A 15,838-nucleotide genomic window follows, 5' to 3' on the forward strand; every position below is an offset into this window, starting at 1 on the left:
CACAAAGTGTTATACAGAAACCCAGCCTACAACCCCAAACAGCAAGCATTGCAGATGTAGAAACACGGTGGCTAGGAAAATGTCCCTAGACAGGAACCTAGAGAGAAACCCGGCTCTGAGGGGTGGCCAGTCCTCTTTTGGCTGGACCAGGTGGAGATTATAACAGTACATGGCAATTAAGGCCAGATCGTTCTTCAAGATGACCAGCAGGGTGAAATAATCATCACAGTGGTTGTAGAGGGAGCAACAGGTCAGCACATCAGGAGTAAATGTCAGTTGGCTTTTCATAGCCAAGCATTCAGAGGTCGAGACAGCAGGTGCGGTAGAGAGAGAGTTGAAAACAACAGTTCCGGGACAAGGTAGCACGTCTGGTGAACGGGTCAGGTTTTCATAGCCTCAGGCATACAGTTGAAACTGGAGCAGCAGCACAACCAGGTGGACTGGGGACAGCCAGGAGTCATCAGGCCAGGTAGTCCTGAGGGGAGGGAGAGTTAGAGAACTAGAGGGAGCGTACTTAAATTCACACAGGACACCAGATAAGACAGTATAATTACACCAGATATAACAGACTGACCCTAGCCCCCCCTGGCACATAGACTATTGCGGCATAGATACGGCAGCCTGAGACGGGGGGACAGTGTGGCCTCATCCGACAATACCCCCAGACAGTGCCAACCAGGCAGGATATAACCTCACCCACTTTGCCAAAGTACAGCCCCCACACCACTAGAGGGATATCACCTCCACCCTACCTGACACCCTAGACCCACTCCAATTTGCTTACCGCCCAAATAGGTCCACAGACGATGCAATCTTAACCACACTGCACACTGCCCTAACCCATCTGGACAAGAGGAATACCTATGTGAGAATGCTGTTCATCGACTACAGCTCAGCATTTAACACCATAGTACCCTCCAAACGCATCATTAAGCTCAAGACCCTGGGTCTCGACCTCGCCCTGTGCAACTGGGTACTGGACTTCCTGACGGGCCGCCCCCAGGTGGTGAGGGTAGGTAACAACATCTCCACCCCGCTGCTCCTCAACACTGGGGCCCCACAAGGGTGCGCTCTGAGCCCTCTCCTGTACTCCCTTTTCACCCTCGACTGCATGGCCACGCACCCCTCCAACTCAATCATCAAGTTTGCGGACGACACTACAGTGGTAGGCTTGATTACCAACAACGACGAGACTGCCTACAGGGAGGAGGTGAGGGCCCTCGGAGTGTGGTGTCAGGAAAATAACCTCACACTCAACGTCAACAAAACTAAGGAGATGATTGTGGACTTCAGGAAACAGCAGAGGGAGCACCGCTCTATCCACATCGATGGGACAGTAGTGGAGAAGGTAGTAAGTTTTAAGTTCCTTGGCGTACACATCACAGACAAACTGAATTGGTCCACCCACACAGACAGCATCGTTAAGAAGGCGCAGCAGCACCTCTTCATCCTCAGGAGGCTGAAGAAATTCGGCTTGTCACCAAAAACACTCACAAACTTCTACAGATGCACAATCGAAAGCATCCTGTCGGGCTGTATCGCCGCCTGGTACGGCAATTGCTCCGCCCACAACCGTAAGGCTCTCCAGAGGGTAGTGAGGTCTGCACAACGCATCACCGGGGGCAAACTACCTGCCCTCCAGGACACCTACACCACCCGATGTCACAGGAAGGCCATAAAGATCATCAAGGACAACAACCACCCGAGCCACTGCCTGTTCACCCCGCTATCATCCAGAAGGCGAGGTCAGTACAGGTGCATCAAAGCTGGGACCGAGAGACTGAAAAACAGCTTCTATCTCAGGGCCATCAGACTGTTAAACAGCCACCACTAACATTGAGTGGCTGCTGCCAACACACTGACTCAACTCCAGCCACTTTAATAATGGGAATTGATGGAAATTGATGTAAAATATATCACTAGCCACTTTAAACAATGCTACTTAATATGTTTACATACCCTACATTATCCATCTCATATGTATATGTATATACTGTACTCTATCATCTACTGCATCTTTATGTAATACGTGTATCACTAGCCACTTTAAACTATGCCACTTTGTTTACATACCCTACACTGCTCATCTCATATGTATATACTGTGCTCGGTACCATCTACTGCATCTTGCCTATGCCGTTCTGTACCGTCACTCATTCATATCTTTATGTACATATTCTTTATCCCTTTACACTTGTGTGCATAAGGTAGTAGTTTTGGAATTGTTAGGTTAGATTACTCGTTAGTTATTACTGCATTGTCGGAACTAGAAGCACAAGCATTTCGCTACACTCGCATTAACATCTGCTAACCATGTGTATGTGACAAATAAATTTGATTTGATTTGAATAGACCACCAACATACTACCCTCCTCCACCTCATGACCCCAAGAATGCATGTACATTCAATATACATGCATCCACTTCCAGGCTTCTCTTCCCTTGCATGTTTCTTGCATATAGTCTTTGAGAGCATTGTCTCAATACGAAATGTTATTTTTCTAAGAGGATCTACATTGCTTATTTGTCAATTTTTCCAGCACAAGCTTATACCCCTGCTAAAATGCTCTGAGTCATCGTTGATTCTCGAGTTGAATTTAATTGAAAGACCTGACTTCACTACTTGGAGCTTAAGCACTCAGTCTCACTCTCAACTTTTACTCTCCTCTAGGTACGATTACAGGAGCTTAATAAGCATGGAGACTGAACGGAGGGATGCCAGCAGAGCCCCTCAACCTACCAGAATATTGCTGTTGTCAACATCACAGTAGTCGCCGATAGGTCCCTAAGAAGGCCTTCTTGTAAACCCTCGGAGCCATGGAACATAAACTACAACAGAGGGACAAAAACAGGCCCAGCTACTTTGGCAACGTCAAGACCAGGTCAGACCTGCGATTAAATGTTTTATTGGCTAAAAATGAAGAAAAGCACTGCTTAGACTTGTTGTGAGAGATGCGTTGTTTAGTTATTCCCAGAATGTGTCAGCCTATACAGTGCTTCTCTCCTGACATGTTCTTTTTCTCTCCCGAGATGTTGAGGTGAAAGGAGCACTGCAGCAGAAAACAGGAGATTTACAGTGCATTCGGAAAGTATTTAGACCCCTTCCCTTATTCCACATTTTGTTACGTTACAGCCTTATTCTAAAATGGATTAAACAAATGTTTTCTCTCATCAATCTATACACAATACCCCAGAATGACAAAGCAAAAACAGGTTAATAGAAAGATTTGCAAATGTATCAGAGCCTTTGCTATGAGACTCGAAATTGAGCTCAGGTGCATCATGTTTCCATTGATCATCCTTGAGATGTTTCTACAACTTGATTGTAGTCCACCTGTGGTAAATTCTATTCATTGGACATGATTTGGAAAGGCTCACACTTGTCTATATAAGGTCCCACAGTTGACATTGCATGTCAGAACAACAAACCAAGCCATGAGGTCGTAGGAATTGCCTGTAGAGTTCCAAGACAGGAGTGTGTCAAGGCACAGATCTAGGGAAGGGTACCAAAAAATGTCTGCAGCGTTGAAGATCCCCAATAACACAGTGGCCTCCATCATTCTTAAATGGAAGAAGTTTGGAATCACCAAGACTCTTCCTAGAGCTGGCCGCCCGGCCAAACTGAGCAATTGGGGAGGTGACCAAGAACCTGATGGTCACTCTGACAGAGCTCCAGAGCTCTTCTGTGGTGATAGGAGAACCTTCCAGAAGGACAACCATTTCTGCAGCACTCCAACAAACAGGCCTTTATGGTAGAGTGGCCAGAAGGAAGCCACTCCTCAGTAAAAGGCACATGACAGCCTGCTTGGAGTTTTCTAAAAGGCACCTAAAGGACTCTCAGACCATGAGAAACAAGATTCTCTGGTCTGATGAAACCAAGATTGAACTCTATGGCCTGAATGCCAAGCATCACGTCTGAAGGAAACCTGGCACCATCCCTACGGTGAAGAATGGTGGTAGCAGCATCATGCTGTGGGGATGTTTTTCAGTGGCAGGGACTGTGAGACTAGTCAGGATCGAGGGAAAGATGAATGGAGCAAAGTACAGACCGATCATTGATGAAAACCTGCTCCAGAGCTCTCAGGACCTCAGACTGGGGCGAAGGTTCACCTTCCAACAGGACAGTGACCCTAAGCACACAGCCAAGACTACGCAGGAGTGGCTTTGGGACAAGTCTCTGAATGTCCTTGTGTGGCCCAACCAGAGCCCAGACTTGAACCCAATCAAACATCTCTGAAGAGACCTGAAAATAGCTGTGCAGCAACACTCCCCATCCAACCTGACAGCTTGAGAGAATCTCCAGAGAAGAATGAGAGAAACTCCCAAATACAGGTGTGCCAAGCTTGTAGTGTCATACCCAAGAAGACTCGAGGCTGTAATCACTGCCAAAGGTGCTTCAACAAAGTTCTGAGTAAAGGGTTTGAATAGTTATGTAAATGTGGTATTTTCATTATTATAATTTTTTTTCCATTTCCAAAAATGTATAAAAAACAGTTTTTGCTTTGTCATTATGGGTTTTTGTGTGTAGATTGATGAGGGGGAAAAAACAATTGAATATATTTTAGAATAAGGCTGTAACGTAACAACATGTGGAAAAAGTCAAGGGGTCTGAATACTTTCTGAATGCACTGTATACGCGTTAGAGCACTCCATCACCATTTTTCATATAGTCACCCTTATGAATGTACCTCTCCTTTGAAAAAAAACAAGCACAAACAGTCAAGGGCATTACGTGGGAGAGAGGAGTGGAGGTGCTTGCCAGGAACAGCAACAGCCTATTCTGAACTCCCACAATCCTACCAATATACACTGAACCAAACTATAAATGCAACATGCAAGAATTTCAAAGATTTTACTGAGTTACAGTTCATATAAGGAAATCAGTCAATTGAAATACGTTCATTAGGCGCTAATCTATGGATTTCAGAGATACCTTTAAAAAAAAAAGGTATGGGCGTCGATCCATAGCATTCCAAACATGCTCAATGGGTGACATGTCTGGTGAGTATGCAGGCCGTGGAAGAACTGGTACATATTCAGCTTCCAGGAATTGTGTACAGATCCTTGCGACATGTCTGTCTCCCCTCCAGACTGGGGTCCAAGCTCCCTCCTGGTGTTGCTCAGCCCCCCGGCTTCATCGCCGGCCCCTGGGAGACAGGGCCTCAGACCAGCCCAACCAAGGAGGCCAGGGACAGCGGTCAGTCCCACCGTGCCGTGGGGCGTCCCTTTGACCACGTCCGCCACATCCGGAACCCCCAACTGCGCCGGTATTACCTCCAAGGTGAGGTATCGCTTAACATGGTTATCTCGATATCTAGGTCAGCCTGTGCTTTGTTTGCCCCAGTAGGGGCTTGGTAGCTGCGTTAGTTCCCTATCCAATTATTCATATGGTGTTTATAAATGTGTTGTGTATTTTCATAGCAAACAACCTACGGAATGACAGATAACACACTCAAAGGAAGGTTGGTAAGGAGAATTCCTCTCTCTAGCATTTATTTATTGGGCTCCCGAATGGCGCACTGCATCTCAGTGCTAGAGGCGTCACTACAGACACCCTGGTTCGAATCCAGGCTGTCTCACAACCGGCCGTGATTGGGAGTCCCATAGGGCGGCGCACAATGGCCCAGCGTTGTCTGGGTTAGGAGGGGAGGGTTTGGCCGGTGTAGGCCGTCATTGTAAATAATAATTTGTTCTTGACTGACTTGCTTAGTTAAATAAAGGTTAAATAAAACATTTAAATGACTTATGAGGAATTGCAAAACTGCAGCTAGGAATGCTTGGGAACTTCTCTCAGGATGACATGGATACAAAATACCCGTGGACTCTGTCACTCAGAAACATTCACTCATAAGCACATGATCCTATTGTCATTTCCTCATGCCATCCATAACTGAGGGGACAGGTTTTGCCAGCACTCACAGTAAGACAACAGTGATTCTGAATGTGCTTGTCTGTGGTTAAATGGTTTATTTTCGAGTCCCTTTTACAGAACACAGCAGTATGCTTTTAGTGATATCCATTTAGGTACGATTATTAGTATACCTGAAAAATCACTTGTGTAAAATCTGTTAACTAGCTTGTAACAAATCATGTTTGTGACATGTAATTGGTAGCATTTTCACCATAGACAATTTTTATTTAGCTCAAATACTTATGACCTACTTGTTTTCCCTAAATCTGATTATGCATTTTTGTAATAAGTCGCTCTCTTTCAATCAAGGAAACAATTATCCAAGAACTGTAGAGGTGCAAGATGCCTTCTGCCTCACGTATTTTAGATTGTAGTATTTATTTCGGATTATATTCAGTACAGAGGGCACCCACACAGAACTTTGATTTTCTTTTTGGGGATTTTACTTCTGGTCTTGCCTAGGTTGTAGCACAACTGTACGCACAGTTTGTTAGCGCCAACACAGCTGCCTTGTTGCAGGCAGGCCTGACATTCAAGGAGAATCCTCAGTACCTTAATAAATATCCAAAACATCCATAATACCTCATGTAGGTATTAGAGAGCAGTGTCACATTTTGTAAAGATGCACGCCACACACAGGGCTAGATTTAAGAGGAGGGAGTTGTTTTACATTGATTAAAAAGAACCGCAAACAAGTAGATTTGGAGAAACGGCTGTTGGATTTCAGGAGCAGAAAAAATTGGTGGAAAGAGTCATCTATCGCTGTTTTAACATCTTGCCTTCGTAGAAGCTACATGGGTACCAGAGCGCGCCACAGATAAATCCAGGGAAGAGGGTCAACCATCTGATGACAAAGCAGACTATATGGTGAGTCACAATCTCATGTAGACCTACTCGTAGATCAATAATGATAACATATTTAAGACCTGCTTTACCCACACACTTGATAACCGATACATTGCATAATACTGTATATATGGTATTGAAAGATGCTGATAATAAATGTTCAAAGGTCAGACAAGCTGTATTTCAGTGAAACAGTGTTCAGAGATTAGTCCCAGATCTTCCCCTATTTCAATGGGTATCCACCGGTATATTCAGAAGCTCTACAACAGTTATAATGGAAGGACAGTGTGTTCCAAGGTATGTGATGAAAATAAATGCTGGTAATTCTATTATATACAGATTTAGAAGCTTCTATTACTACAGCTTTTAAACGTTGTTATCAGATCATGTCTTTCGTAAAGCAGATATGGATATGTGGAACTACTGTAGTAACTTAAATCAAGGAAAAACCATGTATTCAATAACTCTTTGGGGGTGTCTAGAAAATCCCTTTCTAATGCACATCTGTCTAGAAATTATACATTGAAAAGATATACAGCATATTAAGAGACTTTTAAGGACCAGTGTTGCTCTGAATCTGGAATCATAGTGTGACAATGATGTTAGTGTTGATAACTGAATTCGGACGGAATATGTAAAGTAGACAGAATGTCTATGATCCATTTAGGCCCTTTGTATTCTTTGCAGTTAGGTACTTGGACTATAGACTTGTTTTACAGTTATGGAAATATGAATGAGTTCCATGTCTATCTGTCATGTAGGATGTGAGGTGGATTCACTAAACCAGTGTTAAAATAATGCCGAACTTGTAGCCTGTATCACTATGGCTCGCCATCAGTTTAAATATGTTTTAACACTCAACACACACACGGAAGGCATATTTTCAACAGTATAGTTTGCAAGCATGCACACACTCGCACACACATAGCTATGCTTGAATAATGACTGCATGCAGGGGCACAACTTTAGTTGTAGAAGTGGAGGGGACATAATCTGGCAGAGGGTCCTCCCTCGGAATGTTTTGGGGCATCGAAAGCCAATTTCCTCAATTCCTACTAGGACTGTCCCCGACTGTCCATCAATTGGTCGAAATTTTAAAACCTGTATTTTTCCATAGGCCTATATAGACACACCCTATGTTTTTATTATTTTTTTAAAATTTTTTAACCTTTTATTTATACAGGTTTTTCTCATTGAGAACATCTCTTTTCCTAGAGAGACCTGGTCCAATAGCAGCATGGGGAACAACGTTTCAGACAAAACAACTTACATACACTAACACAACATGTCTGGTTAGACTGTAAACTCTCCTTCCAGACCCATATCAAACATCTCCAATCCAAAGTTAAATCTAGAATTGGCTTCCTTTTTCGCAACAAAGCATCCTTCACTCATGCTGCCAAACATACCCTTGTAAAACTGACTATCCATACCAATGCTCGACTTCGGTGATGTCATTTACAAAATAGCCTCCAATACCCTACTCAACAAATTGGATGCAGTCTATCACAGGGCAATCCGTTTTGTCACCAAAGCCCCATATGCTACCCACCATTGCGACCTGTACGCTCTCGTTGGCTGGCCCTCGCTTCATACTCGTCGCCAAACCCACTGGCTCCATGTCATCTACAAGATCCTGCTAGGTAAAGTCCCCCCTTATCTCAGCTCGCTGGTAACCATAGCATCTCACACCTGTAGCACACGCTCCAGCAGGTATATCTCTCTAGTCACCCCCAAAACCAATTCTTTCTTTGGCCGCCTCTCCTTCCAGTTCTCCGCTGCCAATGACTGGAACGAACTACAAAAATCTCTGAAACTGGAAACACTTATCTCCCTCACTAGCTTTAAGCACCAACTGTCAGAGCAGCTCACAGATTACTGAACCTGTACATAGCCCACCTATAATTTAGCCCAAACAACTACCTCTTTCCCTACTGTATTTAATTTATTTAATTTATTTATTTTGCTCCTTCGCACCCCATTATTTTTATTTCTACTTTGCACATTCTTTCACTGCAAATCTACCATTCCAGTGTTTTACTTGCTATTTTGTATTTACTTTGCCACCATGGCCTTTTTTTGCCTTTACCTCCTTTATCTCACCTCATTTGCTCACATCGTATATAGACTTGTTTATACTGTATTATTGACTGTATGTTTGTTTTACTCCATGTGTAACTCTGTGTCGTTGTATGTGTCGAACTGCTTTGCTTTATCTTGGCCAGGTCGCAATTGTAAATGAGAACTTGTTCTCAACTTGCCTCCCTGGTTAAATAAAGGTGAAATAAAATAAATAAAAATTAAACAAAATTATCAACACACATACAGTACAACAAAAACATTTTTACATAAAAAACACGAAAGTCTTGACTAAAAACAGCTGGCCTAAAAACAATTACACTCTTCTATGATATATACATCGATCAAGTGTTTAAACTCCACCAACGAAACTAGACCATCAAATGTTATAATATTCAGGAGAGAATTCCAGGACCACGGAGCTAAGTAACTAAAACTATTTCTACCATCACCTGCTCTAATTTTTGGTACTGTTAGAAGTAAATGAGAATGGGACCGTAATTGTTATTTATTTACCGACCTGACTAAAAAAGAACAGAGATAAAATGGCGTTTTACCCAATGTGGCCTTATAAATCAGTGTATACCAGTGTTTAAGCCTAGGCAAGGTCAATGACGACCATCCAACTTCGCTGTAGAGATCACAATGATGTGTTAGACGTTTTTGATTTGTAATGAACCTGAGGGCTGCATGATACACTGAATCAAGTGCTCTCAGGGTAGTGGTTGAGGCCTGCATGTGTGTTTAATAAAGTCAACTAGGCTATATGTACTGAACTTGTCTGATGCTTTATGCACGCACACAAATTACTTGAGGGAGCCAGAGATCAAGACTGCATAACCAGAAGAAACAAAAACCTGTTCCTGACCCGCCTTCTCCCGCTGCTGTTGACCTTGGCAGAGTTACTCTTCTGAAGTTGCCGGTAATAGGCTATGCCAGCGGTGGGCAACCTTTTCCATTTGGAGTGCCTGATTATTGTACCATTTCTACCAATCTGCATACCAGTTATGAGTTTCATGTGCACATTTCATGGAACAGTTTAATTTAATTTACAATAGTCTTTGTATCTCACAATCATTGTCTGTGGTTAATCTACATTCTATCTAAATTTAAATTAAAAGTAACTTTTATTGCCATTGCCAATTATCTAATACATAATAACATACATAAAGCCAACACAAAGACATTGCAGCCTGCAGGTAGAAAATATCCTGATAAAAATAAATATCCTATAAATCACATTGTCTCCAACAATCTTGAAACATTGTATCAACTCTGTCACTCAAAAACTTATACCAGCAAACTTTAAACATTGTATAAAATATTCTGGGCCTTCAGTGTCCCACTCCAGTGAACTCGGGAGAGAGACAGCTGTAGGTGCAATGGATGAGAAGTAATCAGGTATTTTACAGTGCCTTGCGAAAGTATTCGGCCCCCTTGAACTTTGCGACCTTTTGACACATTTCAGGCTTCAAACATAAAGATATAAAACTGTATTTTTTTGTGAAGAATCAACAACAAGTGGGACACAATCATGAAGTGGAACGACATTTATTGGATATTTCAAACTTTTTTAACAAATCACAAACTGAAAAATTGGGCGTGCAAAATTATTCAGCCCCTTTACTTTCAGTGCAGCAAACTCTCTCCAGAAGTTCAGTGAGGATCTCTGAATGATCCAATGTTGACCTAAATGACTAATGATGATAAATACAATCCACCTGTGTGTAATCAAGTCTCCGTATAAATGCACCTGCACTGTGATAGTCTCAGAGGTCCGTTAAAAGCGCAGAGAGCATCATGAAGAACAAGGAACACACCAGGCAGGTCCGAGATACTGTTGTGAAGAAGGTTAAAGCCAGATTTGGATACAAAAAGATTTCCCAAGCTTTAAACATCCCAAGGAGCACTGTGCAAGCGATAATATTGAAATGGAAGGAGTATCAGACCACTGCAAATCTACCAAGACCTGGCCGTCCCTCTCAACTTTCAGCTCATACAAGGAGAAGACTGATCAAAGATGCAGCCAAGAGGCCCATGATCACTCTGGATGAACTGCAGAGATCTACAGCTGAGGTGGGAGACTCTGTCCATAGGACAACAATCAGTCGTATATTGCACAAATCTGGCCTTTATGGAAGAGTGGCAAGAAGAAAGCCATTTCTTAAAGATATCCATAAAAAGTGTCGTTTAAAGTTTGCCACAAGCCACCTGGGAGACACACCAAACATGTGGAAGAAGGTGCTCTGGTCAGATGAAACCAAAATTGAACTTTTTGGCAACAATGCAAAACGTTATGTTTGGCGTAAAAGCAACACAGCTCATCACCCTGAACACACCATCCCCACTGTCAAACATGGTGTTGGCAGCATCATGGTTTGGGCCTGCTTTTCTTCAGCAGGGACAGGGAAGATGGTTAAAATTGATGGGAAGATGGATGGAGCCAAATACAGGACCATTCTGGAAGAAAACCTGATGGAGTCTGCAAAAGACCTGAGACTGGGACGGAGATTTGTCTTCCAACAAGACAATGATCCAAAACATAAAGCAAAATCTACAATGGAATGGTTCATAAATAAACATATCCAGGTGTTAGAATGGCCAAGTCAAAGTCCAGACCTGAATCCAATTGAGAATCTGTGGAAAGAACTGAAAACTGCTGTTCACAAATGCTCTCCATCCAACCTCACTGAGCTCGAGCTGTTTTGCAAGGAGGAATGGGAAAAATTTCAGTCTCTCGATGTGCAAAACTGATAGAGACATACCCCAAGCGACTTACAGCTGTAATCGCAGCAAAAGGCGGCGCTACAAAGTATTAACTTAAGGGGGCTGAATAATTTTGCACGCCCAATTTTTCAGTTTTTGATTTGTTAAAAAAGTTTGAAATATCCAATAAATGTCGTTCCACTTCATGATTGTGTCCCACTTGTTGTTGGTTCTTCACAAAAAAATACAGTTTTATATCTTTATGTTTGAAGCCTGAAATGTGGCAAAAGGTCGCAAAGTTCAAGGGGGCCGAATACTTTCGCAAGGCACTGTATGACATTTCCACTGGATCAGAGAATTACATTTTTTCCTATCATGCCGAGTGGTTATCAAAAGGGAGAGAGCTGGAAATATTGTTCAAATAGTTTGAGAACTCATTCTCAATTGATTATAAAAACAGACTTTGTTTACTTGCTGTTTGAGGTGAATAAAATTACTTTGAGAAGCTCCACAGCTCATTAATGATGGTGAGTTAAGACAATCATAAATATTGTTAGACATCCCCAAAATGGGCACATTTATCGGCCTACATTTGCGCGTAGGCCAGGTAGACTAGTCCTACTTCTATATGTGGAATCATGTGCGTGTCCTTATTCAACCTTGACAAAAGCATTTCAAACAAAGGACGATCAATAAATTGACAACTCATAAATGTGATGTGAGAAACAAGGGGTAGTTAAGTTCTGTAAAACACATGTCCACTCTGACAATGAGAACAGTAAATGACTGGAATAATAACCTATTGAATGCATTAACAGAAATTACCATTTACCAAACAAACATTGCAGATTAGAAATGATGTGAATTAAAGGTTAATGTAGGCTACTACTGGTGAAGTATGTAATGGGGAAGTGATAGACGTAGCAAGCAAGGAAGTTATGAAACAATGAATACTCACAAAATGGCAGGGGAGAGCGCATTCTGGAGAGAGACGGGCTTGTGCATCTGAGCCACAATTCCCATATTCTTGGACCGTGGCATCTCCATGGCCTCCACTAAGACAGGCGCAAATCACACAGGCGTCTTGTGTGCCATGACATTTTTGTTTCTATTTGCGACTGCTCGACTAAGAAAATCTCATGTTTTCAATACAGACCCCTTTTGTCATACAGTAGGCTATTCCATATAAGGCACCCAGACTTTAGGAATTGCACAGTGGACCCTTAATCTAGTAATACATCAAATCTAGTGATATATAACTTGACTTTGTGGGAGGATAACCAACCTTCCAATTAATGGACATGCATTTCTTACCTGCTGTAAATGCTAGGTTCTTCTGATAACAGTCTTCAGTATCAACATTTCCAAGCAAACAAAAACAGGGAGAATCTGTAGACATACTGATCTTGTGAGCCAAACCAAGATCATAAAATAATGCAAATATGTCCCCTTTTGTGTTTTACACCTCCAGCGCAGGAATTACACTTCTGAGTGCATGTCATTCAGTTTCACTGGCATACAGGATGTTCAATGGATGGTCTGAAACTGCAGTAATTTATGTTTGAGATGATATGAACGTGACTGGGCATTCAGACATCTGTATCCATTCATCATCATCATCAATATTGTGTCGTCTACTTACTGTGCACCATGACAGTGTAGTCTGTAGATATGTTTATACCGTGTAAGTGTGAAAAGTAATGAATTAGCTAGGGAAATGGACAGATCAATAATCTAATCAAAATCAAATGTATTTATATAGCCCTTCTTACATCAGCTGATATATCAAAGTGCTGTACAGAAACGCAGCCTAAAACAGCAAGCAATGCAGGTGTAGAAGCATGGCGGCTAGGAAAAACTCCCTAGAAAGGCCAAAACCTAAGAAGAAACCTAGAGAAGAACCAGGCTATGAGGGGTGGCCAGTCCTCTTCTGGCTGTGCCAGGTGGAGATTATAACAGAACATGGCCAAGATGTTCAAATGTTCATAAATGACCAGCATGGTCAAATAGTAATAATCACATCATGTCCCCCCGTCCCCAGTGAAAGTTGCACTCCCTGTCTGCATGGAGTCTGTCAAGCGTTAGGAACATAATTTAGATCAATGGGCCCCATCTGTCCATAGCTGAGTTTTGGTTGTGTTGTGTGGGAGGCAGCGGGTGGAGGATTTGCATGTTATTATTGTGCTTCTTCAGTAATCTGTATTGATAGGTGTAGTAGTAAGTAGCCTTACACAAGCCTTGACTGGTGTGAGCCGGAACACCTCATAGGACAGCAGCCCTATCTCCTGTGTCTGTAGTCATAGGTGTAGATCCAGCTAATAAGCGTTCGGAAAATAAGTAGGCCTCAATCTCAAATTAATTTAAAAGATTGGTATTATTTGGTCTGATTTTATTTTCATATTGGAGTACCTAATGTGGATTTCTGCACTATGTGTGTACTCCCAGGCCCACCATGAAGACACTGTGTTCAGTGTCACCTCCCAGTACAGTAGCCTGGGAGATCAGACCAAGCTGAACAGGCATCTCTCCACCTCCTCCTCCCTCATCTCCCGGGAGGTAAGAAAAAGTCACCATGGTTCCCAACCTTATCAGATGCTACATACATGCATACATACAGTTTATGACACTGGTATCTTCTGTCTTTGTATCAGCATTCTGAATGCTGATACATGAGATGTGACAGGTTATTTATGTCACATCTCACGGTGAGGAGACCTGACACACTAATTGCAGGCCTGCGGGTATGATCAGCTTCATATCATTTGAAGAGAAACGGACAAAATGTGTACATTGTCATCTTTTATCTCCATACGTGTGTTTTTCTTCCAGTATAATGATCAAAAGTCAGCGTAGTGACATATGTTGCTGTTTTGTTTGTCCCTTCCACTATGGATTTGACATGCAAAGTGAGTGACAGAGCATAGCCTTCACCACATGGCATTCTGGGAAAACCTATTTGCATGGTTACCAATCAAGTGTCCATCCCTCCACTCCAGTAGGCAACAGATGAGACCGCAGATGTAAAGTTCAGTTAGAAAGAGGAAGTGGGAGGTCCTAGACTTGGCAGAGTATTATTAACAGCAGTGCTTGAGTTTGTGTTGTTCTGTGTTGTGATGTTTCTACGCTCTTCCATTTTGAAGCACCTCCGCGTTCCCAAGAGTAAAGGCTCTGGCCAAGGCTCATCTCCCGTGGCGACGCACCCTGACCCCGACCTCAGGCTGGAGCCAGAGTTGGACACTGACCCAGGGCTTTCTCCGGCCCCATCGCCCAGCCCTCACTCCACGTCACCGGACACAGAGTATGACAAGTTACTGGTAAGGACAATGTGGATGAATTTATTCCACAATCCACACAGAAGAGGTAGTACATTTAACAATGTTTTTAAATGATTTAACCATGTTTTTCTGTGTCATGTCGGGCCTTTAATGGAGTGTGTTATTGCTTTTGGTGTGGTGAACCTGCCTGTTCTTGTTAAGAGAGGCTAAACTAGCTTAGCAGAGCTGAAATTGCTCAATAGAACAAGAGTCAATGCAGGACTGGAAAGACTTATAGCTAATGACAATGATTGATTGTTTCTTCAAATGCTGTTCTTTTGGAAGCTGCTTAGTTAGCTTTCAACGTAAAGCACTGTTTTAATGAGTGGATAATGCCTTCTTTAAACACTGCTGACTTTTATTATTATTTTTTTTAACTAGGCAAGTCAGTTAAGAACAAATTCTTATTTTACAACGAGGGCCTGCCCCGGCCAAACCCTCCCCTAATAACTCTGGACGATGCTGGGCCAATTGTGCACCGCCCTATGAGACTCACGATCACGGCCGGGTGTGATACAGCCCGGGATCGAGCCAGGGTCTGTAGTGACGCCTCTAGTACTGAGATGCAATGCCTTAGACCGCTGCTCCACTAGACTTTTAAAAAGTGCATTTCCTCTGCTGTGTTTAAAAATAAAAAAAACAGTGCTTGCTTTGATTCTCATAGGATGTGGAGGCAGTGCCAATGCCTGATGGACAGATCTGCCTACTGGCCCTCCCACCTGAGTGTTCCCTGGGGGAGGGGCCAGCGGCCATGCCGTACCTCAAGCTCTTCTGCCGCTACATCACTGACCGCAAGGTGGGTAGAGACGAGTCATTCTCGCTCACTCCTCTCTAACCTCTTGCTCTCCTCTGTTTCACCACCCACTCACCTCTCTCACCACCCACTCACCTCGCACCTCTCTCACCACCCACTCACCTCTCACCTCTCTCACCACCCACTCAACTCTCACCACCCACTCACCTCTTTTACACCCACTCACCT

At 42.9% G+C, this 15,838-nt stretch overlaps 1 protein-coding gene across 2 annotated transcripts in view; it reads left to right on the plus strand.

Moving 5' to 3' along the window:
• si:ch211-15d5.11 (oxidation resistance protein 1) overlaps positions 1-15,838 on the plus strand; it is a 33,576-nt gene that overhangs the window by 580 nt on the left and 17,158 nt on the right. Inside the window, exons 2-7 of one of the 2 annotated variants that reach the window (XM_024437725.2) lie at positions 2,672-2,882; positions 5,091-5,281; positions 6,699-6,778; positions 13,988-14,098; positions 14,683-14,856; positions 15,521-15,652. In XM_024437725.2, coding sequence (XP_024293493.1) covers positions 2,818-2,882; positions 5,091-5,281; positions 6,699-6,778; positions 13,988-14,098; positions 14,683-14,856; positions 15,521-15,652 — 753 coding nt within the window. In that variant the 5' untranslated portion in view covers positions 2,672-2,817. Of the gene's footprint in view, positions 1-2,671; positions 2,883-5,090; positions 5,282-6,698; positions 6,779-6,949; positions 7,055-13,987; positions 14,099-14,682; positions 14,857-15,520; positions 15,653-15,838 lie in introns of those variants that run through there. The other variant, XM_024437726.2, reaches the window with a different exon arrangement.

Source organism: Oncorhynchus tshawytscha, linkage group LG11 (assembly GCF_018296145.1).
Source record: "Oncorhynchus tshawytscha isolate Ot180627B linkage group LG11, Otsh_v2.0, whole genome shotgun sequence".
Classification (NCBI taxonomy): Eukaryota; Metazoa; Chordata; class Actinopteri; order Salmoniformes; family Salmonidae; genus Oncorhynchus; species Oncorhynchus tshawytscha.